The 25,892-nt window shown below is 45.3% G+C and overlaps 1 protein-coding gene and 1 long non-coding RNA gene across 4 annotated transcripts; one reads left to right on the top strand and one right to left on the bottom strand.

Annotated features, from left to right (window-relative positions):
* Window positions 1-2,118: 2,118 nt before the first annotated feature.
* Window positions 2,119-25,193, top strand: LOC125723324 (uncharacterized). 3 transcript variants are annotated; one of them, XM_048999805.1, is made up of 11 exons: window positions 2,119-2,270; window positions 2,364-2,570; window positions 4,878-4,925; window positions 5,109-5,156; window positions 5,261-5,293; window positions 5,498-5,574; window positions 5,853-5,937; window positions 6,078-6,179; window positions 13,638-13,823; window positions 14,662-14,757; window positions 24,422-25,193. In XM_048999805.1, the coding sequence occupies exons 1-10, from the start codon at window positions 2,231-2,233 to the stop codon at window positions 14,721-14,723; spliced, it is 888 nt and encodes a 295-aa protein (XP_048855762.1). In that variant the 5' UTR covers window positions 2,119-2,230; the 3' UTR covers window positions 14,724-14,757; window positions 24,422-25,193. The 3 variants fall into 3 exon arrangements, with proteins under 3 accessions (XP_048855762.1, XP_048855761.1, XP_048855763.1); XM_048999804.1 differs by having other exon boundaries at window positions 14,659-14,757; XM_048999806.1 differs by lacking the exon at window positions 6,078-6,179 and having other exon boundaries at window positions 14,659-14,757.
* Window positions 19,404-20,076, bottom strand: LOC125723325 (uncharacterized). Its single transcript, XR_007386861.1, has 3 exons — window positions 19,952-20,076; window positions 19,709-19,859; window positions 19,404-19,678 (listed from the first exon to the last, which is right to left on the bottom strand). It is a non-coding gene; the product is annotated as an uncharacterized LOC125723325 (long non-coding RNA).
* Window positions 25,194-25,892: the final 699 nt, after the last annotated feature.

The following is a 25,892-nucleotide window of genomic DNA, read 5'->3' as shown; positions in this document are numbered from 1 at the left end:
TTTGGCTCCACTTTCCGCATCCTGTGGTGGGAACCTTGTTACCGGCGTGGCTCATCGGCGTGCGTTCGGGGGTTGGACCCCGGGAACCGCCGCAGAGCCTGAACAAAACAGCCCCCTCTGTGTGTCCCCCCCCCCATCTCTGTGCCTCCCCCTCCACAGCTGTTTCATTCACGGCCGACTGCAGAACACTCCAAGCTGACAGGACTGAGTTCCATTGTGCGCTGAAGGAGTGCCGCTCGAGCGCTGTTTACAGCCCCCCCCCCCCCCCCCCCCCCATACACCGCATGCCAGTGGGAACAATGCAAGGGCCTTCCAGAGCCGAGCAGGACGCCGGGTCAGCGAGCGGCTGCTGTGAATCTCGCGTTTTCAATCCTCCGGGTGGGTGGTCCAGCCCTCCCAACACCTCCGGGAGGGCGATTAGCTCATCCACTCGGGGGCCGAGGGGGGGGAAGGGGCGGGGGGCGCCCCTGTCCGTCCTCTGCACTCCGATGTGACGATAGGAGGCACAGGACCCAGCCTGGAGGCCATTCAGGCCTGGATTAGACGCCCGGCAAGTGGCCAGTTCAACTGTCCGTGGGCTGGTGGGTATACTGGGTGCGTATACTGGGTGGCAGGCCGTGCTAATCCTGGCCTTGATTACTTCTGGCATGGCGAAATAAACAGCGATAAATGACACCCCCCTCGCCGCCCCATCTCACACACACACACACACACACACACACACACACACACACACACAAACACCCCTCCCTCAAACCCCAGTCCTCTGCATACCCAGAGCCCTGATATTCCAGACCTTCAGTCATGTCACTCAGCTTGAATACGCCAGGAACATTTTATTCGACAGCATAGATGTGATGGAGGCCTCGTTAAATAATGCTAATAGTAAGACCTCGCGCTCCTGTTCGCCGCAGGCTGACTTTACGCTGAATTTTACACTCGATTACATCCAGGAAACATGGAAGGTGAAAAACAATGAAGCGTCGGCATCTTGGAAGTGCTGCAAGGCTCCACAGCAGGGTTTTTGGCTGCCCTGATTCATTTTAAGTGGCAAGTCGTAACGAATACACAGTTCCTTTAAACTGACCTGTAACCGCGATAATTGATTCCCTGGAAGAAAACATTTTACTTGTATTTTTTTTTTTTTTTATTACAAATAATCAGCTCCCTGAATTGTGAAATTAACATATGTGTCTATATCGGTTCTGGAATTCATGGTGATAAAGCAATGATGTCTTTGTTGACTTGTGTTTTGTAAAGATTCAAATTGATTTAGATTAAGACTGACTTTATTGGGTTATCAGTCAAGCAGTTGGTTGAATGGATGGACGGAGGGATGGATACGGGAGCGTAGCTAGATTCTGAACCATTTGATAAAACGTCATCTTTCATTTTTAGGTTTTAAAGGGCCCGTCTTGCGTTGGCCCCCCTGAATCTGCCAGGGTATCCATGAGCCCCTGAATGGTTGCATGGAAGGATGATTTTTATAGCTAGTGTGATTTTCAAACTCATGTTCCTCGCTTGGTAAGTGTGTCGCTTTCAGGAAAAGGCTATGAACGCGAAACTCAGTTAGCAAGCGGTAACCTGTTTCGAACGTGTGACCGCTTTCGCAAGAAACCGCTTTCCTTGGCAAACAGCGCCACCTTGTGTTAAAACTGTAATTTATGGAGCTGACCCAGCGAAAGCGAGGAGCCGTCATCAGGCTGGAATCGCCAAAAACGTCTCATTTTATTTATTTAGTCGGTTTACCTGTCACACCCGGCTGAGTACAATGTCACAATAACGAGGAGATCAGATTAACCGGAGAGGCCAAACGGATTTTAAATCAGTATCTGTAAACTGAGTTTTCATATTTTAATACTAAAGAGAAGATAAAATAAACTGAATTAAAATAAAGTTACAGAATGTTCCATAAATAACTATCACTTTTGTAAGGATAACATTTATATTTCAAATATATTTCAAATGAATGCAATCAATCTAATTTCCGGATAAGAACATGATTCAGTCTTCGAGATTATTTATGCATAACAAAGCAGCAATGCAAGTGCAGATATAACTCTGGCTACTGTTTTTTTTTACGTTTCTTACTTGTTTTCAACTTCGTGGCTAGGATCCTGTTTTGTGGTTAGGTTAACTCAGTTCGTCACAGACGTGGTGCCTCAGTAATTGAGGAAATCCACCTAGGTAAAGCACGCCAAGACGCTTACGAGTTCATCATAACTGCTGGATGATGGAGCCGTCAATGTGCTGCCGCCTCATCTTGCTCGGTGAGTTTTTATCAGTTACTTCGCGTCTAAGCTACGGGATGGATCTGAGCTGTGAAACTGAGTAAATCCTGACAGCGTCGGTTTTGTTTCTAGGTGGCATGTTAATCACTGTCGCGGCCAGCAATTTCACCATTAACAGCACTACTACCATCACACCCCGGCATGATAATTATACAAATACAACGGCAAACTGGACTCGCAGAGAAAGTTATCCCATCAATGTGACATCGACTGTACTCCCTTCCACCAACACTTCAGGGCGGACAGGAGCACCAGCGAATAAAACGACCACTATCCACGGTGAGGGCCTCTTTCTTGAAACGCTGTACTTTTATAGTCTTACAGAAGTGAGAAAATAAAAAATGCAGTGGGCAAAGACTCCATCTTGATGTTGCGTGTCGGGCCGCTCCCTAATCGCGTTTAATATTCAGAAACTTTTGTTTGCATCCTGACCAAACTGAGAAAAGTGTGATGATGGGAACGGATTTTGCCATCTGGGCCCCCTTGTGCCGATCTGGCCCTAATCCCCTGGGGGGCGGGTTAATTTAACCTAGAAGTATTGATCATCCAATAAGAGTTTAGGTAAGGAGCATTCCTATTGGATGATCCTGACTTCATGCTTAAGTTATCCCAGCTAACTTTTTGCATTTGCTGTGTCTGCTAAATACGTCGGCCAGTTTTTCCCCCCCTTGAATTAGTAGCAAAGTGCGAAAATGATTACTGTCGAATTGCAGAACTGCTTGAGTAAACAGAAGTATGGCTTTTGGTATGATTGAGGAGTTACCGTCCTGTGACACTCTGAGGTGAGATCGCCCATTGCCTTAGCTGCTGCAGCAAGAAGAAACTGCTCCAGTGACTCAGGTGCGAGCGTTGCGTCAGCGATGAAGACTGTTCCGCTTGCTGATGCTTCCTGAGGAACTGCGGCCGATGTGATGTTGACATTGGAGTTTTAGGGGAAGGCTTTGAAGGTGCTGCTGCATTGGTTTGAGATGAGGAACAGGAAAACAACCCTGAAGCAATTATTTCATCAAGTATAGAGCTCTGGAAAAAATTTATAGACCGCAGCAAAAATTTCTGTTTCACTCATTTCTCAATTTATGGGTATTAGTCTGTGTAAAATATACGTTCTTTTGCAATCTCCAGTCTGGCTCTTTCCTGTTTCTCATTGATGAAGGCCTGCTTCCTTGCCTGCTTCCTTGCTTTATGGGACTTCAGTCCTGCTTCTAGGAGCCTGACACACACTGTCCTAACAGCGCACTTCACACCTGCACTTAATGTCGCCCATTCCTTCTGAAGGTCACTTGATGACCTTTGACTTTAAATGCACCAGTTAACCATTTCGTCCCACGAAACAGAGCAGTATTTAATGTCCCTAGTGGAAAAGAACAGCTCGAATTTTCTCTGCTGATAGGAGGAGGTCAATTTTATGACTCAAAGATGTGACATTTTCTTGCTAATAAAGGTACTCAAACGGTGAACATACTGCAGATTCATTTGTTAGGAAAGAATATCGAGTATAATGCAGAAAATCTCAGTGTGTGTTGACACCTTTGACTGGTGGTGTCCACTTCGGTTTTGGGTATATTAGCTGGCCGTAAGTGCACTCGTTCTACACTTGTATTTTTTTTCTCAGTGGTGTGTAAGAAATACAGCCGCACAACGTCCAGTGGTCAGAAGAATCATACTTTGAAATGTTTATGTCAAACGGGGGACGCCGGTCAGTGTGTGTTCGTTTTCCTAGAGACGCAGAGCTAGAGGTGGCTATGGCAGTTAAACTTTGGCGTGCAATTTTTGTGGCTTTGGTAGCGAAAACTTCCAGAATGGCAGCGTCTCCGACCACGGGTAACTGACTGAAGGGCAGGAAAACACTGTCACCTCAGGTCATGACTGCCCCAGTTAACGGATTTCAAGGCATGTAGACAATAATGGGAGATACTGCAGTGGTATCTGAGGTAGCATTAAACAGCAATATAAATAAAAACAATTATAAATTCCTTCATTTTGGCAGTTATCTACATTTCCCCGTAATTACTGATATTTGTAATTAGATTTTTTATAAAGCCCTGTGATGGGCTGGCCCCCTGTCTTGGGTTGTTCCCTGCCTTGTACCCATAGCTGCCGGGATAGGCTCCGGACCCCCCGCGACCCAGAAGAATAAGCAGTTTGGAAAATGAATGGATGGATTTTTTTATAGACTGCTGAATTAGTAAATGATACATCCATTTTCTGCAGTCGCGGGGGACCAGAACCTATACCAGGAACAATGGATGCAGGCAGGAACCAACACACTGCAGGGTGCACCCACTCACAACTACAGGGCCAATTCAGACACACCAATTAACCTATCCTGCATGCTTTGGGACTGTGGGAGGAAACTGGAGCAAACTCCACACAGAAAGGACCCAAGACCGAACCCAGGATCTTTTTGCTGTGAGCCAGCAACACTAACCACTGCACCATCGTGCCGCCCAATGAATAAATTATGAATATCTAATTAGTTAGTATCTGTTTAATTAGTTGATGTTACTTTTCCCGGCAGGGCTGCGTATGTATTGCTGGTCTTCATCTGCCCCTGCTCATCATTTTTGTTTTGGTTTTTTGTTACAGGATCAATAGGACCGACTGCAACTATACTGAAATCATCTTCTACGACGGGTGAGAGGCCTCGAGCATCCTTAAACACTGCGCTTTGCGTCTACAGTCTGGAAGATGCAGGAGGAAACACCGGCATATTGGATTCATAGCATATTTGAAGTGGAATACCGTTCATGATTTCATTAATCGGGGGGGTTAAGATGGCAGAATATCTGGTCACACTGGACATTGTTTTTGTTGCAGGGCTGAAGCAGTCAGTTACAACCAGACAAACAGTAACTAACAGCACCGGTGAGGCGGCTCTGGCATTTTTAAAATGACAGAATTTGAATGAACGGAACATTATTGAATGATTTCATAAACTTGTTTCATCTGTCTTGCTTGTTTCTCCTCAGAGGGAAACACAAGGTTCCCTATCAAAAACATCGGTAAGAGAGACATTCGTTTAAGCCATGCGTTTGCCATGTGCCCCTCAGTAACGGCGTATTAGTGGAGATAATTGAATAACCAGGCATAAATGTTTGCATATGAAAAAAAAGGAACTTTTACACGATTATGTCAAGGCAAGTGACACGTATTGAAACCCGTTTTCGAATAATTTACTCAGTTTCACAATTTCCTATTCCTTTTAGCGTATATCATCATAATCATCATCATAATTGTCGCCGTTCTTACCATACCAAGTTTCTGCATATTGAAAAAGAAAAAGGTACGTCACTTTTCTGTATGATTGATAGATAAATAGACAGAAAGAAAGAAAGAAAGAAAGAAAGAAACTTCATTTATCCCCAAGGGCAAATTCGTATGTCCCTAGACATTAAATCACCTGGACCAACAATCCATAAACTTTGCATTGTTTGAGTTTTTTGTAGGATTCGTTAATTCAGGAAGAGGGGTCCTTCCCAGTTCTCCCACTATGTTTTGAGACCCTGATCCAGGCTTTCCTCAGCTGTGTGCAGTGACCACTGTGTTATACTGTATCTATAGGGCTACAACGTGGACAATCATGAGGATGCCGGAGTTCCGCTGAGCGCCATGGACCAGGACGCGTCCGAATGCTCGTCGCCAAAAGGTGCCAAAGTCACTTCTCTTCCTCGTGTCACTGTTTCCTGCCGAGCTCCTCTCGCTGTGTCCCGTGTTGCAATAGGATTTCCGGGCAGGAGAGCGAGTGCCTCTAAAGGCTGCATTTTGACAGCTCTGTTATCTCACTAGAAATTACCCCAGAGCTGAAGATGTTCACAGCTAGCGAGACCAGCGCAGAAGCGAAGGGGCCGCTGTCAGACGCTGTGCACGTCGCAGTGGAAGATGGGAAAGGTTAGGCCTGTTCATAAGTGTCATGGTAACCAGCCTTTAAAAAGGTTTTTTCCACAAGTTCCCTTACAAAGCATCCCATAAACTTTGCTCACACTAAGCAGTGTAAAAACGATCCCTCCATCTTTCAACTCTCCGCGACAGGGGCAAATTTATGTGCTAATAAACTTGATTCAGATTATTTTATGCCAATTACCACATAAGGAAATAAGCAAAATTCCCAAGTCTGTGGTGGTGGTTAGTACTGCTGCCTCACATCTCTGGGACCCGGGTTCGAGTCTCTGCCCTGACTCCATGTGTGTGGAGTTTGCGTGTTCTCCCCATGTCGTCCTGCAGCTTCTCTCCACAGTCTAAAAACAGGCTGAATTTAATTGGAGTTACCAAACTAGCCGTATGTGTGAATGGTGTGAGTGCCCCCCCTTGGGGCTGGTGCCACCATCCTGGGTTGTTCCCTGCCTCGTACGCGTAGCTGCTGGGATAGAATACAGACCCCATAAACCTGAATAGGACAAGTGGTTATAGAGAGTGTATGGATAAAATTCTGGCATAAGGGGACAAAATCAATCAATGGGAATTTTAAGAAACTGCAAAATGCCAACTACCACACCAAAGATCAGAATCCATATGCTGGTTATGACATAAAAATGCTCGTTTCACTGGCTACACACTGATTTTGTCCTATACCGGATTGCACCAGTTCCTGTATAATGTGAGTCTGATAGTGTTACTCTGTATGTAGCACACTGAAGAACAAAAATCATTCCAGGGGGTAAATCGCCTTATTTGGGGTTCATATTTCTCAGCATTATGTGATCTGAGGTAAAACTCCAGTCCATTAATATTGATATTTTTTATCTACATTTTCACATCTGTTTTATTGCATTGCAACGAAATCCTCACCCCTATACACCCTGGTGCTCAAACAGTCCTGCAGTTCGGTTGAAGACCCCATAGTGGGGCGATGTCACCCCAGGCAGACAATACTCACCTAAAACACCAAGAAAAGGTTTGGTGATGGTAACCCTTAGGATAACACACCAGTGTTGCCTTTCAATAATGCAAGATATAGCACTCAGGGATTATGCATTCTGATTAGCAAAACTGAGCAACTGTATCTTCATATAGTCAATGAGAGCTGCCACTGCATTTGTTCTATAACTAAAATAACCAACGGAACAACCCATTTCACTGTACAGTGCAACAGAGGAAACTCAGAATGAGAAAAGGAAGGGAGTTTGCATGTGCAGTTGGACACTAAGTGGAGCTTTGCCCAGCTGAAAAAACCAGCATGATTTCTATTGTGGTCTATGCTGGTTTGGTACTGGTTAGTGCTATTTTGGTGCTGGTCTAGCAGCATGTCACAATGGTCCTCCACCAGCACCAAAACACAACATATGCTGGTATAATCAGGATGCGTTATACCAGTTATGCTGACAGCCAACTCTGCTGGTTTTGTTGGCAGGGTTATCTGGTTAATTGTGTGACAGCTTACTGCCGGTTCATCTTTTCTGACGTAGAAAGGCCTGATTCACACGTACTTCGGTTTTGAAATACATCAGGTGTGGAAAAAATGAACCATGGATAGAATGAGTGCCCTTTGAATTATGTAGTCAATTGCGTGACTAGTTCCCCCACTGAAAAAAACCAGCATAAACCAGTCGTAGCCAGCAGAAGACCTCATGCTAGCCTCTGTTGTTGACTCAACAGTGTCACTAAAATGCAAGAGCAAGCAGGTGTCTTTCCAGTTTTAAGGGCAACCACTTTACTAGTGCAGAAAAAGGGCACCCACGCTACTAGCAGCATTTTGCATGACGTAACGCAGGACGGTTCACTCCAGCGGCATGATGTAAATAATGTTCATGTTAAGACGTAATTTGTTTGACGTGTTGACACGGACGTCAAAGTGGACATTAAGTCCCGAATGGCCTTCCATACCTGCTGCCGAGTATAACGCTGAATAATCGCTCATCGTATGCCTCGGGAATAAGGAAGATGCCGGCAGAACATTAATCTCCCCGTCAGCTGGACCTTTGTGGTCAGTTGGCAAAGAAAGATGAGGGTCGGAGCAGGAAACAGACCTTGCAAGGTTTGTGAATACGTATTTTAACGATTCCTTTTAATATTATTACAAAACATAATAGTAATAAGTAGTTTATTCCTACGTTTATGCAGCTTCGACATCGTTCTCGTTTGGCATAACGGCCGTAAATAAAGATTGCCGTTTGTCCTGCACTTGCACAATGTTCCGGTTCTTCGAACAGTTAGAAAACTCGAGCAGAAAACCACAAGCCAGCGTGACGTATGTTTAAAGACAGTTGAAGTTTTTTTTTGTTTTTTTAATAAGACATTGGCTGATATCGTGATATGGAACTCCAAAGCAATGGCAACCACAGTTACTTACTTACTTGGACAGAATTGGTGCTTCACTAAGAATGGCTTTAGATCTACATATATGCACAGACATATGGAACTGCACATGCTTAACGTGTGGAGTTTTTCAGAAGTTAAACATTCGTCTGGAAGCTCCCTGGGCGCCCCAACAGATGGCTGCCCTTCGCGGACAGCGTGCGCTACAAAAGAGCAAGTTGAGGGAGGCGTAAAGACAATTTCCCCAAGGGGATCAATAAAGTATCGATTAATTCAGCTAGACATTCAGCTGTAAGAAAGAGTGATTAAATGTGAGGCTCCTCCCTCCTTGTGAAATTCATTGCAATACTCAGTCCTACCACTAAGTGGAAGTGGTAACTCAGAGGATTTACACCACCTATAGTAACTTTGGGATTATCGCTTGGTGGTCTCTACTCCGTTGTCGTTGCATGGTTTTTAATTACGGTCTATTATAAAGGGATTTGGAAGGTTTATGTTGGGGAAGGAGGATCCTTACATTGGTTTGAACAGGGAAGCCAACATCTAGTATTAACTGAGGATTTTTGTCTTTGTGTATTGAAAAGTCCACTTTTGACATCAGATACTGCACTCATGACTCCGAGAAGTGCTGCGTATTGTTTTAGTCTTCACTGGGGGGTTAACGTCTCTGTCCGTGACACATTAGGACATCATTCCTGCCCCTAGAGTTAGTGCAAGACGTTAGCTGAGAGTTCAATGCTTTGTGGGAAAAAAAAGCCAGATCATTGTTGCCCAGCGTGGTTCATGACTCCGGCTGAGACAATACGGATGCATGTTTAGAGACCATCATCTACATCTGGGGTGAGGTACCTGTTCCATGGAGGACCGGTGTTATCGCTTTTTAAGCGTTTCTCTGCAGGTTGTACCATGTACGATGATGCACGGGACAAATAAAATTAGAATTTGAATTAGCCGATAAAACGGCGGCTCTCAACTCCAGTCCTGGGGACCCACTGTTATTGGCTGATCGAGAGGTCTTCCCAAAAACCCGCACCGGCCCTCCATGGAACAGGCCCCCCACCCCTGATCTAGAGAGTAGTTCTGGCAGTTTCTTTTCAATACTGTCATACGTCAAAGGAAGGAAGCGTAAGACTAAAGATGACAATGTTACAGATTTCCTTTGGGAGTTCTTAACGCGGCAATAGGAGCAATTTTTTTAACCTGTTTTAGCAATAAATTGGGTCGCGCCATTTTGATTCGGTTCTTTTACTCCTTGGATGGAAGCTGCCTATTTTATTTGTAAAAATCTCTCTACATGCTGAAGTTTAGACCAGCTATAACTCACCCTTTCTGTGGCTCATGACCAGTGTTCATTTTTAATAGACATCCTCTATGTTCTTTCTGACCTTCTGTTGGGAAAGTGGCCTCGATGTGTGGATGGACAGATGTTGTTTTGCTCCTGTTACCCTCAAGTTGGATAATCGGGACGAGAAGTGGAAGATGAATGTTTTGAGCATCCCATGTGTCCTTAGAGATTATTTTTTTATTGTTTGGAGGTACTCTGCTCTCCGCTGGTATCACAACAGCTTTGTTCTGGTACAGCTTGCAGGGCCATTTCCGGAAGCCTCTCAGGCCTGTCACTTATAGTAGGTCGTAGATGTGAGACTGTGAATCATCAGCTGTGTGGTCGGGGGGGCCTGGAGCACGTTGTTGTGTGTTTACTCCAGTGTCAGGCAGATCCGGAAGGTTCTGCAGGTGTTGTGTTCAGGGATGCCTCTGCACTATCCGCTCGAAATCAACAGAACGTGTTTTAAGGGGAATCGGACCTTCTAAAGGAGTATTGGTGAGACTTCGCGTTGAGAAGAGCAGGCTGTGAGCAAGTCAAGGCGACATCGCCTGCTTGTCCAAGTTAAACTCACAGCCAGTTAATTAATATGATAAACAAAAAAGTGCAAGATTGGACTCATGTTGTGTAAAAATACTCTGCATTTTTGACCTTTCTGTGGGGGTAAACCGCAGCGCAGGGGAAAACAGCCCCCATCCCACAGCCAAGCCTTATCACAGGTGAGCACTGAGATCTTTCCTGTCTCTCAAAATATTTAAATATTTGTGCTGCCATACATCTTTGCAGTCACAATCTCCTTGGCTTGTTGACATCTCCTCCGTCGCTCTGCTCTCTTAAGTGGGTCTGTTTTTCAGCAAGTTCCTCACTTTCCACTGCCTCCCTGCCATGGAGATGATTATCTCCAGTCAGCATTTCGCAAATTAGTAGGTTAATATTACAGGGTTGCTTCATTTAGGGGATATGCAACTTCCGCTGACAAGGCGTCATCTAACAAGATAGATATGTACTGGTCTGTTTGCGATAAGGGAGCAGAGGCCTGGATGCATAGAAAGCTAAACTTTGCCATCTCTTCTATTTGACTCTCCCTGCTGCCCCCTGGAGGGTGGGCTCCCCCTTTGGGTCTGGTTAGGGTTAAGGCTTCCTCTGCTGCCCCCTGGAGGATGGGCTCCCCCTTTGGGTCTGGTTAGGGTTAGGGCTTCCTCTGCTGCCCCCTGGAGGATGGGCTCCCCCTTTGGGTCTGGTTAGGGTTAGGGCTTCCTTTGCTGCCCCGTGGAGGATGGGCTCCCCCTTTGAGTCTGGTCCCTCCCAAGGTTTCTTACTTCTAGGGAGTTTTTCTTTGCCCCTGTCGCCTATGGCTTAATGATTGGGGGCTTTGGGTGGGGATGCTGTAAATCGCTTTGCGACAATGTAATGTTGTGATAAGGCGCTATAGAAAAAAAAAAATTGTTTGTGTGGGTCTGATGTAAACCCCTAGGGGCCGGTGAGTGGCTCAGCCAGCTAAGTCTCCGTGCTCATGATCAGAAGGTCACCGATTGGAATCCTTGCCTCTGCAGACCAGTCACATATCCGTGGGCCCTTGAGCGAGGCCCTTAACCCCCAGTGTCAGGGGCACTGCATGTTAGCTGATCCTATACTGTGACCCACCCCCCCCCAGCCACCCCAGCTACAGCAAGCAACATGGGCTAGGCAAAGAGAAGAACTCCAAATGTACCTGTACTTGTGCAATGGCCAATAAAGGATTATTATTATATTTATTTTGGAGGGCTAAAGCCCCCCCTAACACAGCCCTAGCGACACCCCAGCTTCATGCGGCATGTCCAAGCAAAGGCTTTTCCTCTGGCCGGGCCCCCCTACCTCTCACTTTCCTCTTCTTAGGTGTAAACGTCTGCAAGCTGACTCTAAATACCGGCTTTGCTCCCTCACCTGCTGTTAAGTGGCACTTTCTCAATTACTGCATCAGAAACTGGGCCGGCGGACCCGTTAGGGCTAATTACAGAACCGGGTGAGGCAGGAAGATGAAAGTTCTGAAGGTGGCGAGTGGTGAATGACAGACCAGAGCACAGGGGAGGGCGTCGCGCTTCCTGGGGGCAGGATGTCACAGCGCCCACTCCAGCAAGCTAATGACGGGGTCTGGCCCACCCCCACGGGGACCAGCTGTGCCGAGTGGGCGTGTCCCTAATCGGCCCACTGCTCTGGCCGGGATGGTCAGCTGGTTCTCCCGTCGTTAAAAGCATCGCAAAACGTGCAACTACATTTTATAACCAGGTTCCCCTGTTCTTACGTCGCGTGTTTATAATCGGCAGCAGGACCTTGGGTCGCAGCTGGTGGAATTCCACATTTTGTGTGGAAGGAACACATTTGCCAAAATTTGATTCTAAGTTCGCGACAGCTTAAAACAAAGTAAACGGCATCCAGTACATTCCGCTACACCTGGCAGCTCTGTAACAATAACCTGGAACCTTCACTTAAGCAAGATTAGTAACACCCATGAATGTCATGTATATAAGAATCAATGAACACACTCAGAACGCATTATAATGCATAACACATTATAACCATGTGTATTAAGCATTATGAATGTTCTATGAAGCTCTCATCTATAAAGCACTATAGATACCTTCATAATGCAGTATAAAGCATCCTTAATTCTTATACAGACCAAATGTAATGCATTTTGGAGGTACAGTATAAACCGCTCATAATGATCACATCTATCTTGGTGAAATTGATCACTTTAAGCAAATGATCATTAAAACCAAATCATTTTCTTTTTCAGGCAGATTTCCTTATAAATGACATTTGTATTTTTATTACATGAATGTAAGGTAATAGAACAGACAGCATCACTATTTACTGAGTTTTACAGTCTTTCAAAATGCAGCGCAGCTGTTTAAAACACTTTTCAAATTACAGTACTGTACAAATGAAATCACTGTACTGTATAAGTGAAATACGCTATAACGCAGTACTGTATATAACCCATATCTGAGATGAGTATATTTGTCACTGAGAGAAAATGACTTTCTTTTTCTTGTCGTCTTTTCTGTGCATGCAGAATTAGAATCAGAAGCAGAAGGGAAAGTAGGCAAATAAAAAAAAAAAGTTTAATTTTTTTCCATGTTATGTATAAAAAGACCCAAAAGAACACTCTAAGCAAACTACTTGATTACTATAAGCGAATTATGTGAACAGTATTTGTACAGGAATGTTTCGGCGCCAAACTTTTTGATACATACAAGTGATTAATCGCTATAACCGTGATCACTATAACCATAATCACTATAAGCAGGTTCCACTGTAGTGCATTACAGATGAGCTCATCATTGGAGATTATGAAGTATTATAATCAACATTATAACGCCCCATGACTGTCAATGGAAGATGCTGCAATGCGTAATTAATTTTCATACTGACAATTATAATGCACTATGAAGGTATCTGTAATGTATTACAGATGACAGCTTTAGGTAAAGTCTTACCGCATCATCTGTGCTCTAGGTGAGCATTCATGACATATGCTGACAGTCAATAACTATCAATTCACCATCAGTTTTTTTCAAGATTTAAAAGCTATTAAACTTGACACCCTTCTTCTGAAATTAACTTAAGGGATGCCTTTCTAGACCAATAGATATTTAGTGGTGGATTTTGACAATGGAATGTTACGAGAAAAGAAGACATAGCAGGCTTCTGCTAAAATTATGGTTGAAGTTGATAAGAAGCGGTGAATATGTCAGGTGGATGGCGGGACGATTCTGTTCTGTGTTCAGGTGAAGCGGGGAACTCTGTCAAGCAAGGCAGCACCAGTGCTCCGGCCCCCATGGACCAGTCTGAGGAGAAGCTGGACGACATCAAGCTAGGGGACACCGATGTCTCCAATCAGACCTCTGTGGAGTCGCTGAAGGACCTGCCCAATGAGAACGGAAGCAGTGGCCCAGGCGCAGATGTGCCGAAAGGTTAGTTATGGATGCTTAATGTCATCCAAACCCAGACCCGGGGTGATTCTCAGTATGCGTACTTGACCGTTTTACGTCGTCTTCCACTGCCGACGACCAGTTCCAATACTCAAGAACAGAAGTACAGAAGGACAGAAATAATCTCTGAATGTCGTTCTTGCCCCGCCTCAAATATCTGGGATATGTCGGTTGCATCCTCGCCAAATGAGACCAATCCCATGATTCATTGCACCCCAAGTTCATTCTTGGGAGGCGAGTTAGCAAGACCAGTCCTGCCGTTACCACAAGTACAAGCTTTGTGCTCTTGGTATTGAGAAACACTCCTAGCAGAGGCCAATCAGCTTCATCACAGGCTTAGATCACATGACTCATGGGGCCTCGCTCGTCAGTCCAGTTATGCGCTGCACTCTGATTGGCCAAGTAACGGCTGATGGTGTAAACCAGAGAAACTGTAGAAAAGCAGGGCGGGGTGCTTTGACATTTTCACGCCTGCGAGTAGTGAGGCAAGAGCCGTGAGATCTTTGAAGGGATAGCTGTAAGATATCCTCATGTTTACCAAAATATTTTACATATGACCCCAAATTAGCATGTAAGATTCAAACACGAGTATGGTCTTAAAAACCTGACAGATTTTTACTTAAATTCCTAAAATGATGCTTTTCTACATTATTCTTAGGGGATCAGTGTGTATAAGACTATTGAAAAAAGTTGTATCTCATAAATCATGTACAGACACCTAATCATGATTCTTGCAAAGATTCGTGTCCTTAGAAGTTGGCTATATTGTTAATGAGGAAACACGCCATCTGCTGTCCATCGTTTCTCGTTTTCCCAGCAGCGGAGGCCACCAGCGCCCCAGCTCTGAGTTTCTCCGAGGTCAAACTGGACGAGCCTGTTTAAGATGACGTTCATCTGGTGGGATGGATCTCACATGGTGAGCTCCGCATTGAGGTACCAGATCACCTCACAGCGCCGCGAGGAGTCTGGCCCCCGCGCCTGCATACGATTATCGGCCTTTTGGGGGGGGGGGGGGGGGGGGAGTTGGAAATCCCGTCGACAGCAACCGATTATGCGCCTTGGTGCTACAGGATAGCAGGCATGTCTCTGTCAGCAGAGTCCCTCTGATACGCCCCCCCCCCCCCCAAAGAACATATGTTCTTTCCTGTCAGTCACATTAGACATTTCAGAAAAAAAATACAAGTTGACATTTTAGAAACTTTAACTGGACTACATGCTTTCTCATTTTCCACAAAATAAACCATTACTGCAACAGTTGATGGTTAAGCGTCTCGCTCAAGGGGCCAACAACTAGTCACCACTTGATCTCAGCATCTAAGTCCTTTTGAGGAAAATTACTTTTTGTCGACGCTCTATCAAGTTTGTACTGCACAGAGGGGCCAAATAGCACAGCACCAGGGCCAAAGATGGCAGTAGACTTTCGCGAACTTCGCTGTGTGAGATGTGTTAGTCCATCGAGCCCCCATTTGCTCCTGGTTCAGGCACCGACTTGTTGATAGCTCCAGGGGAATTACGTCCATGTTCCCAGAGACTCATTAAAAGGGGCAGATAGCTTGTTTGGTTAAAGGAACTGATTTGCACATGGATGGTGAGGGCAGGGTAGCTCCGGAGGTACATTTAAAGAGAAAGCAAGAGTCGCGCGCAGGAAGTATGACACAGGAAGAAGCTTCCCTTTAGCGTTTATTTGACACATTGCCATAGTAGCTTTCCATTTTAAAACATAAGGTCAAGCTACTGGTGTGATTGTGCATGTGTCACAAAGAAAACGTCATCTGCACTTCCCCTCAGACCCACGTCGTAGCAAATGCTTCTGTGTATTTAAAAAAAAACTTGTTCATTATGGGCTGCTTGCTTGCCAGAGAGACATTTTTCCGTCTCCAGTAAGACGTATGAAAGGGGAAATGGAAAAAAATGCGATGCGCGCATATAAGTGTAATTGCAGGAAGAGAAAAACTGTCTGTGTGATATTTCTAACTGTTTGACGCAGAACATATACATTAGTGACTTTAAATCACCTTTGAAGGAATTATGTCACAATTACAATAAGCATTTTACAAGGTTGGACTGGGGAAGCAGCTCAGCTTTAGCGTGAGAGTAATTCCCCTCAGTTGCAATTAATCTGGACCATGTCGTAATTACAGCCTTTGCCCCCCCCCCCAAAGGCTCCCTGACCACCCCACCCCCATTGGTATGGACGGATTCACTGTATTTGCACTTTTATTTCCAGTCGGAAGACACCCGAGACAGATTAAGATGGATAGTGAGGAATCGGGCCTGAAAGGCCATCCAGAGCAGATGCACACAGCTGGCATTGTACTGCCACACCCTGGGCTCTGTTCCAGGCCAGGCCCCGAGGATTTGGGGATTGAGGATTTGTAATGCTGCCCCGTGGCACCGCTGCTGCACCAACGGCCCCACCAGCCCGTATCGCATCCTGGGGCATGATTGATATTGGAGGAGGATTAGATTCCTCTGTGGGAATGTCTGGATGTGATGTAGGGCTTCTCAGCACCTATTCCAGTCACACTAGGGAGCCTTTGACAAGTTACCTCCCTACCAACAGAGAACGGGGTCAGACTAAACACTTCCCGACACATTTTTGCACGGTGCTGACGTGGCCGTTCCACAGGTGACGGCTACTGCGTGCCGAAGCCTTAGCCGGTTATACGTGCAGTGCGCAGAGGCCCCATTGTCGCAGCCTCCCTCCTAATTAGCATGTCCGTAACGTGACTGCAGCTCGCCCGTTCCCCCACGGCGCAGCAAAAATGCGCTCTGTGGAAGACGAAGGGACGGCCTGGTCTGGTTTCATGTCTTCAGCTGTTCGCAAAAAATGCAGACGGTGCCAGTCTGTGGCCGCGCGAATGTCAAATATTTGGATGTGGAGTCACCGATATCACCTACCCTCCAATCCGTTAAAATACAGAGAGAACCAGAACAACCCCAGAACTGGAGACTGAACCTGGTTTCAGTTAGTGTCTTGGCCTGGAGATTGTTGGGGAGAGATCTGGACAAATCCTTTTGACAAGAACACACATGTCTATAGTGCGATGGCGGGGAGGTCATTAGAACCACCATCCTTCGCCCTTTCATCAGCTAATGAGGCCACACACTGGTACAGCCCACAACACAGGCCCATCAGAACCCACACAGGATCTGGGTCGCTTCTGTGTAATTCGTGGTCCTGTTACCAAATTTTTCACCATGTGTGCAATATAACAATAAGAAAATCTTAGGGGCCATTAATTGTTTTTTTAAGATTCATAATTATTCAGAAGTTTTTCCGAAATATATTAATTTGGTGGTTCTATTTTGGATACTTTAAGTTCAAAATCAAACACCACAAGTCTGGACATGGCCTTAAAGGCATATAAATACCACTGAAATGGCACAGAGGTTTTAGCAAAAATCTGTGCTTTTAAATGTTTGAATTTTCATTTTCTGTACATTGGGTTTTAGTCATTTATACATTTGTTTGTTCTTTTACTTACGTTCTCAAGAGAATGTAAATTGCACATTTCATAACTGTAGGCTAAACAAATAACTTAGTAACTGTGAAGTTCAGCACACCTACAGTACATAGGTTGTACTTAATCTACATAACGTGTTCACACTCTGGCCGGACAGACCATTACCCACACCGTGGGGGCTGCTATTATTGAAGAGCGTAGCACAGCTTCATAGCCATTTGTTAAAGGCATTGGAATCCACCTGGCTAGCTTATTCACCTAGGCTGTTCATTCCTCATTTATGGCATCCTAAAGAGGATCCATTGGTTGGGGTCAAACGTGCCCTTGGTCCCCCATTGGTATCCAAAGCGAAGCCTGCAGATTTCATTAATCAGAGTCAAGTGGAAGTTTATTGCTGAGTTTTTTTTTTAAACACACAGACCCACAAAGGATTAAGGCGGACCAAAAATTAACTCCTTCACAGCAGCAGTGGTTGTGGCTGGACAGCAGCTAAACCTAGGCTCTGACTGCCATTTTCTAATTGGGGTCTCTTTCAAATCTGCATATTAACAGAGAAAGCATCAGGACTGCAGACATGTCTCAGAGGGTGATGGGTCTCATTAATGTCTCAGAAATATTGGCAGGCGGTGAGTTTTGTCTTCAGGCTTCAGACTCGCGGTGCAATGCGATGATTTCACTCTTGTCTGAAACATCAGTCTGTGTGCTTCCTGAGTTTGATGTGCTTTCCGTCATTCTGACATCATGACTTTGACCCCGAGAACCGATGATTATAAACTGATGACGCATCCCAACTCCCGGGAAAAGCATTTGGTGTCAGAGTGTTTTCTAGTTGTGATGCCTTTCCCTTAACCTCTTCTCGGGCCGAGCTACCACACCAGACCTCGGAACTGTCATTGTCACATAAACGGTCAGAGGCCGGTTAGACCCCGACCCCCGACGTCCCTGTAAATCTTCACTTTGTCCTTTCTCCCCCTCTATTTTTGAAGGAAGGCGTTAAGCCAAGCCAGGCAGTAATGCGATAGGGCCGAGCTGGGTGATTGACGAGGGCAAGGCTCAGTTGAGAGGCAGGAAGGATCGCCTCTTATTTAAATGCTGCCCAGCTGTCCGGCCTTTGCTTTTTAAAGCACCGTGGGCATCACTGCCGGCCATGCTTATTTTACTGAGCTAAATATAGAGGAATTCTGCAATGAATTTGCAAGTAGGTCACAGTGGGCCGTTAGTACGGCCATGGCTCCAAGTGACCTTCACTGAGCTGCGAGTTCTGCTCTTATGCCCTATGTTCCCATTTTCTGATCATCAGGGGTGCCTGGGTATGTTTAGGGTCTAAGCAGACTGCCTGGTTGGTGGTTACAGCATTCATCGATCATGCTACAGACCAGCCAAAACCAAATCATACCATGTCTGAACATGTTGCCTGAATTAAGAGTAAATTAAAAATAGGGCCAAATTAAAAGAGTCCAGATCAGATGACAACGTGCATTTATAGCACACAACCAGATCAGAGAGTCATTTCTCCGACTTGCTGGTGAAAAGTTTGTTGTAGCGCATCCTGTAATATATGATTACCGCGATAGACAAATTCCTGGAACATCAGCATAAATCAGCTTTATAAAATCAGTTTTTAAATTTGGGTTGTATACCTGGGTAAAATGCAGATTTTAAATGTTTTAATTTTTTTTGGTGCCTGTGTTTTGTTTTATTTTCCTAAAAAAAGTGAGATTTTAGAGAAGATTGAGAAAGGGTATGATGCAAGAATACAAGTTGAAGTTTTTCGTGAATCTGCAGGTCATCACCAGTTCACAGTGTGCAATACGCGAAGTTCACCACGACATGAATCACTAATCGCACGGTCAATGACTTGCTGGCCGTAAAGGGAGTACAAACAGCGATTTTATGAGCGCTGTAATTCCTGATCCGTGCGCCGTCTTTCTGCTCGGATTCCTTGTCTTTCGACGACCCCTCTCATTGGGGGCTAAGTGAAAGGTCAGAGGTCGCCCAATCCTAATTAAAGGGTACACAAAATCTTTGAGTGGGGGGAGATTGATGTATTACCTTCCTTACATTCCACATTTGCTAATGAACAAGTCTGCACAAAGACAGCGGTTCTTCACACAAGACGACAGACAGACACTTTTGCATGTTCAACACACTGTGTACCTCTGGAGCGTGGTCTACCCACACTGTGTACCTCTGGAGTGTGGTCTACCCACACTGTGTACCTCTGGAGTGTGGTCTACCACACTGTGTACCTCTGGAGTGTGGTCTACCACACTGTGTACCTCTGGAGCGTGGTCTACCCACACTATGTACCTCTGGAGCGTGGTCTACCACACTGTGTACCTCTGGAGCGTGGTCTACCACACTGTGTACCTCTGGAGCGTGGTCTACCACATTGTGTACCTCTGGAGCGTGGTCTACCACACTGTGTACCTCTGGAGCGTGGTCTACCACACTGTGTACCTCTGGAGTGTGGTCTACCACATTGTGTACCTCTGGAGCGTGGTCTACCCACACTATGTACCTCTGGAGTGTGGTCTACCACACTGTGTACCTCTGGAGCGTGGTCTACACACACTATGTACCTCTGGAGTGTGGTCTACCACACTGTGTACTTCTGGAGTGTGGTCTACACACACTATGTACCTCTGGAGTGTGGTCTACCACTGGTCTTGACACTGAGAGACAATAATAAATATAGCGATAAACAGAAAATAATTAATAACAAACATTAATTAGAATTAATAAGATTAATAAATAATATAATAAGACATAAAGTCATATTTTTAATTGACTATTAGGAAGACAAAATAAGGCATCCTTTAAGAACTTTACCTTTAAAGCTTTTTGTTTGTTATTCTGTTAGGTGGGGAGGTGCGGTGAGGTGGGGTGTTCGTTCTGTGCCCTTTTGTTTTTATTATATATAGTGGGCAGTGGTGTCTTAATGGTTAGGAAAGCGCACTTGTAATTGAAAGATTGCTGGTTTGAATCCCTGTCTAGCAAGGCACCACTGAGGTACCCTGGGCAAGGTACCGCCCCCAAGCACTGCTCCCCAGGCGCTGCATTAGCTGCCCCCTGCTATGTCATGACGACACATATGGGTTAAATCAGTGATTCTCAAACTCGGTCCTCGGGACCCACTGCCCTGCTTGTTTTCCAGCTATCCCTGCCCTACACTCTGCTGATTACCTGGATCAGGTGTGTTCAGTCAGTCAGAAGCTGAAAGACAGCTGGGACCTGTGTATGGGGCAGGAGTAGCTGGAAAACAAGCAGGGCAGTGGATCCCGAGGACCGAGTTTGAGAAGCACTGGGTTACATGCAGAGGACATATTTTGTTGTGTGCTGTGCTGTGGTGTGTCAACAATGACCACTGATCTCTAAATTATATTTGATTCAACTCGCATCTCCAAATCGGTCCCCTTCTCCTCCTTTTGGGTAAAGGGCCAGATAGCAGCCGAGCTCCCTCATCATCCAGGCTGCTGTTTCTGGTCTTCAAGTTCAACAGGAGCTTTTCTCTGATTTATACATCGCAAGATGCACACAGTAAAAGCCAATGTATGTCCAGCTCTTGAGCATGCGCCTTTGGATCATTTCAGAAGGCATTTTTTGGATCCTCTTCCTGCCACGTCTCCAAATCTAGGTGTTCCTCATGGTCCTACCTTGGTACCCTTTGTTTTGAACTGTAGATAAAAGATAGATGTATATTCTTTGTTCTTTCCATGAGCAGCTTTGATATTTTTCTGCACACCAATGGATAGTAAAGAAGGGGGGCTGCGAGGGATTTTTTTTTGCGGTCTCTATGGTGACATAGAAAGATCAAAAGACTCGCCAAGTTGTTTGGTTGGATGATTCTCGAGGAGCTTTACAGCAGTTATTGAAAGGAACTCATGGCAACGCTGATATTAACTCTTATTAAACTAGTCTTGCCTTCAAAATTGCAGAATTTTAGTGCCGTAGCAGAGGTTTATGGTAGCACGACACGTTCAGGCTGAAATGGCTCTGTGTACCGCAACAGAATTCGGTTTAGTTTTTGCGAGGGATTTCATCTCATAGCATTTCAACACATTTCAGATCATGTTGCAAAAATACAGCAGGCATTGTTAAATAGAGTAGAGGTTTTAGAAAAATGTAGACAGGACTAAAAGGCTATATGGTATTTTGCTTGAATTGTTTGAGTTCAAGATGCACTTAAATAGAAATTATATTATATTGTTCTGTAATACAATAATGAGCATTATTCTTCAGCATTATTAATTCCCCATGAAGTGTGTGTTTTCCCTTGGGCAGGATTATCTTGATGAGTACTAAGGTGGAGTGTATCAAATGCAGGGATTAGGGACTCACCCAATGCTCTCGGGTTCATATCAACATGTGATGCACTTTGTCCATCTTGACGTTTCCATAGCTGTTTAACTGGCATTTTGACTAATATGTCTCACACAATGGGATCCCTGTCCATTGCCGGGGGACTCGTATTGATATTTAATCCGTTTGTTGCGTTAAACACAACTGAAAAAAGTTACTTTAAAGCTGCTTTCCTTAGCTCAGGCTGATGTTCTTTACTGATATTTGATGAAACCTGCTCCGAGGGCTATAATTTCAACAGGCTATTGAGTATGTAGCCTAGACCAGTGTTTCCCAATCTGGTCCCTGGGGACCCACAGTCGGTCCAGGTTTTTGCTCCCTCCCAGCTTCCTGCCAGACAGACGGTCCACATTTTGGGAATTGGGAGGAAGCAAAAACGTGGGGTCCGTGGGTCCCTGAGGAGCGGATTGGGAGACATTGGCTTAGACTATTTCCCAGGGTTGGTGTATGAAGGAGGGACCCTGATCTTTTCACCCGTTGTCAGTTAATACAGGTATTACTGCTTGTTCTTCTGATCACATGACTGTGCAAACGCACACACGCACGCAAACATGTGTACGCACACACACGCACAAAAACATGTGCACGCACACACACGCACAAAAACATGTGCACGCACACACACCCACGCAAACATGTGTACGCACCAGTGCTGGTATCACTGAAGCCATCAGCTCCACATTCCTTTCCCAAAAGGCAGAAGTAACCGCCCCCCCCCCCCCCCCCCCTAACGTGGCACCAGCTGTCAACCCCCAACAATGGCTTGGCATCGCTACAAAGCGGGGGGCAGATGGAAACACGGCCGTGAGCCCCACATCGGCAGCCCCCCCCCCCCACCTCCACCCCTCCCAAGTGCCTGTGCGAAATCCACACCTGCCCATTACATCGTTGATGGAGCAGCATGATTCCGAGGCCATACCTGAGCTGTCGTACCCTGCTCGTCTCCGGAAAGGAGCAGCACGATCAGATGGATCCTCAGAACCGGCAATTTAAAGGAGAATCTAGACCAGGTAAAATTAAGCGGATGAGGAGCTTTTGGCTGCGTGCCGTTTCCTGCCATCGTTGGGGGCTCCCTGGCACGCTCCTTCCCTACCACAAACCTGTCAGACACAGTAACGTGTTCCAGTGTGAAAAACAACTACTGCGGTGCTTCGGTGGGTTTCCCATGATGCATTGCCGGAGCAGACACTAAACAGTTACATCTGCAGACTCCTGGCTGTTTGTGGCATTCTATAGCTCTGCAAGAACTAGGAGTACGGTACAGGTGGAACTGTGTGGAGTGCATGCATATGTAGTGGGCCTAATTCACCGTGCTTCTCTTCGTATGGTGGTTATACATTGCTAAGCTGCCCATACAGTCCTACCAGGTCTCTCAATGCGGGGCACGCAGATGCGCTTTTAGAAAAGCAAACACCAAACATGGCATTGAACGTGTGCAAAGTTCTTTGGAATAAAGAAAAAAAAGATGTATGTGCGAACAAACCTCTTGCAGATATGTTGTTTCTAACATTAATGTTCAGCTTAAATTTGCATATCCAAAGGAAGTACTGCTCAAGTAGAGCACCTCTTATCTTGCTCTTGTGGGGTAGTTGTCCAACCAGTCACCTTTCCTGGATTTATTGTCTTATTTGAGCACAACAGAAATTTCCCTTTAACATGAAAACTCTTTGCACAATACGGATTGGCCGGGATAGTGGAGGTGTTCTGCTGTTTCTTGATGCCGGAGGCGAAGAATGTGTTACCTGGGATTAGTCCCGTGCTTTTATCCCAAATCTGGAAATCCTCATCGGAATGCCACGTCATTCATCGACTCATGGCTGCCTTCCGACGCTTATGGGGACAGAGATGCCTATCGGGTCTCCAGCCTCTGATTGGCTGGTCCAGGACACCCAGGATTCATTTCAGCATCAAGTTATTCCTCTCAGGGTGGCGTTTGTCTGCACAGCTGGTAACTCTCTTATCGTGTATGATGGCAGTTGGGCGAGCAGAGACTTAAAACCACCCAGGATCAGCCAGATAAAAAAACCTTTGCAAGTAAATGGTCTCATTGTAGAAGGTAAACATTTACAAAAGCTCAAGCATACTGTACTAATAATTGTGTTGATGCACAGATTTTTTTTTCCACCAGTCCTGAGCAGAGCTGTACAATTTTCATGGCCCATTGACTGCAGTGAATTATGGGAGTAACCATCATAAAGGAAACCGCGGTTTGGAAAGTGCTCCGGTGTTTATCGTTAGTGAAACGACGACAGTTCATAGCCGTTAGGTGAAAGGTCACAGCAGCTAGAACAATGGACAGGGACATGGCTGAGGTGGGAGAGGGCCTTGGAGAAGGCATCCATGTGAATGGGGAAGGAGGCCAAGCCCGGGCAACAAGGGGTCCTTAGTTCCAGAGGTGGCCAGATAGGATGGGTGGGGGAAAAGGGGGATGAGGAGATCAAAGGCATCATTATTTCTGGTCTGGAGGACGTGGTATAAAGTTTCTCCTGCCTGCAATTGATTACAAGATGTTCTGGAGTATGTAATCAGAGGATATGACAAGAGGCCTTTCAGTGACGCTGCAGAAGTTCGAAAGAGGAAGCCTGGTCCTGTTTGTGGCCGGGGAGGTTAACAGAGAAACTCAAGCGAAATGCGGCAAAGTTCACCAGCATCTGTATCCCTGACAGCTTCTGTGACCCCGTGGTCCACACCCATCCTACTCTCTGCCCTTCGAGTGTCCCTCGGCATCGACTTTCATGTGCTTTCTTGCAGAATCTGGACAAGCAGAGTGTGAAGTGGAAATCGGCAAGCAGAGGCCGCGCCGATGTCCACCCGTGGCTGAGCACCACGGTCAACTGCTTGAGGACGACGTCTCGAAGCTCTTTTGACGCTTGCATCACTCTATCGCTGCTCTTTACCTGCTTTTATTTCCATCTGGGCTAAATAAAAACAAACAATACACTCTGCCATTGAACATAATGCTGATGCTAATAATTCATGCGGCGCGTATTGAATCTGCACACTATTGATACCGCACTAAAGCATCAAGTACTTACATTAAAATAATACATGAGTGTGCAGTTTATGTAGGGTAAGTTAACCTAGACTGGGCCCTGTTCAGCTTAGTCCTGCCGACGCCTTTCACATGATTAGCCTGATCGTACTGTAGAATAGGCACTAGCTATGTGTGTTACAGAAAAGCCACTGGATTTGGAAGAATTTATGGCGGAAAATGACAACCGAGAACAGAGCACAACGCATCACTGCACATGAGAAATGATAGGAAATGATAGAACGAGGTGTCGGTTGTTTTAATTTTAAATGTGACTGCAGGAGTCAGTAGGAGTGTATGTTTGTGATTTGTATTCAGTGAGTTCAGCAGTAGTTACTTTCCATATTATTTTGTTTTTTCTGCAATCTTCTTTTTTTAGTATGCTTGCCAAAATGCATATAAATGCAAGAGTAGAAAATGCTGTTTTATCAGGAAGACAGTGTAAGAAGTGCATTATTCAGTACAATAAAAAAGTTCATTACTTTTATCTCATTGGGTTGGTTTTGTCTGTGGTTTTTTATAAACATGCTTTTGTTTGTAATACATGAATCTATTTATTGTTATATTTATAGATTAATGTTTAACACTAAGCAGATTTTGTCATTGAATTCTACATAAAACCTGGGCGTCAGGCGTTCTCAAACACGACATGAAGTAGGGCTACAAGAGGCAAGCCTGACCAGCACATGTCCTCTACTGAGGTCTACTGAGACCCAGGAAGTGACTGAAAAAGGCATTATGGGAGCGGTCTTTCTTCCATTGCTAACAATAGCAGCATATAGGTTCCTAATTCCAGATGTTGAAGTGCTGTCCCAGTACCTTAGGGAACGAGTCATCATCCCTTTGCCGGGGGGCTGTGGAAGTCTAGTCGAGAGGACCCTTGCGGAAGAGATATTCACCATTGGTGATGCCTGCGTTTGACCTGGCATAAAAGAATCTATAGCCCCAGAATCCAGAAAAGTTGGGATATTGTATAAAATGCAAATAAAAAGCATTGATTTGCACGTAGTGAAAACCTATATTTAATTGAAAATAGAACAAGGACAACATATCAAATGTTGAAACTGAGACATTTAATTGTTTTATGACAGACACACGCTCAGTTTGAATTTGATGCCAGCAACACAAAGTTGTGACTGGGCAACAAATACAGGAAAAGTTGTGTGATGCTAAAACTAAACACCGGGCTGA

The sequence above is a fragment of the Brienomyrus brachyistius genome, unplaced genomic scaffold (genome assembly GCF_023856365.1).
Source record: "Brienomyrus brachyistius isolate T26 unplaced genomic scaffold, BBRACH_0.4 scaffold47, whole genome shotgun sequence".
Taxonomy (NCBI): domain Eukaryota; kingdom Metazoa; phylum Chordata; class Actinopteri; order Osteoglossiformes; family Mormyridae; genus Brienomyrus; species Brienomyrus brachyistius.
Note: the sequence above shows the minus strand (reverse complement) of the source record. Positions and strands in the feature narration are given on the sequence as shown.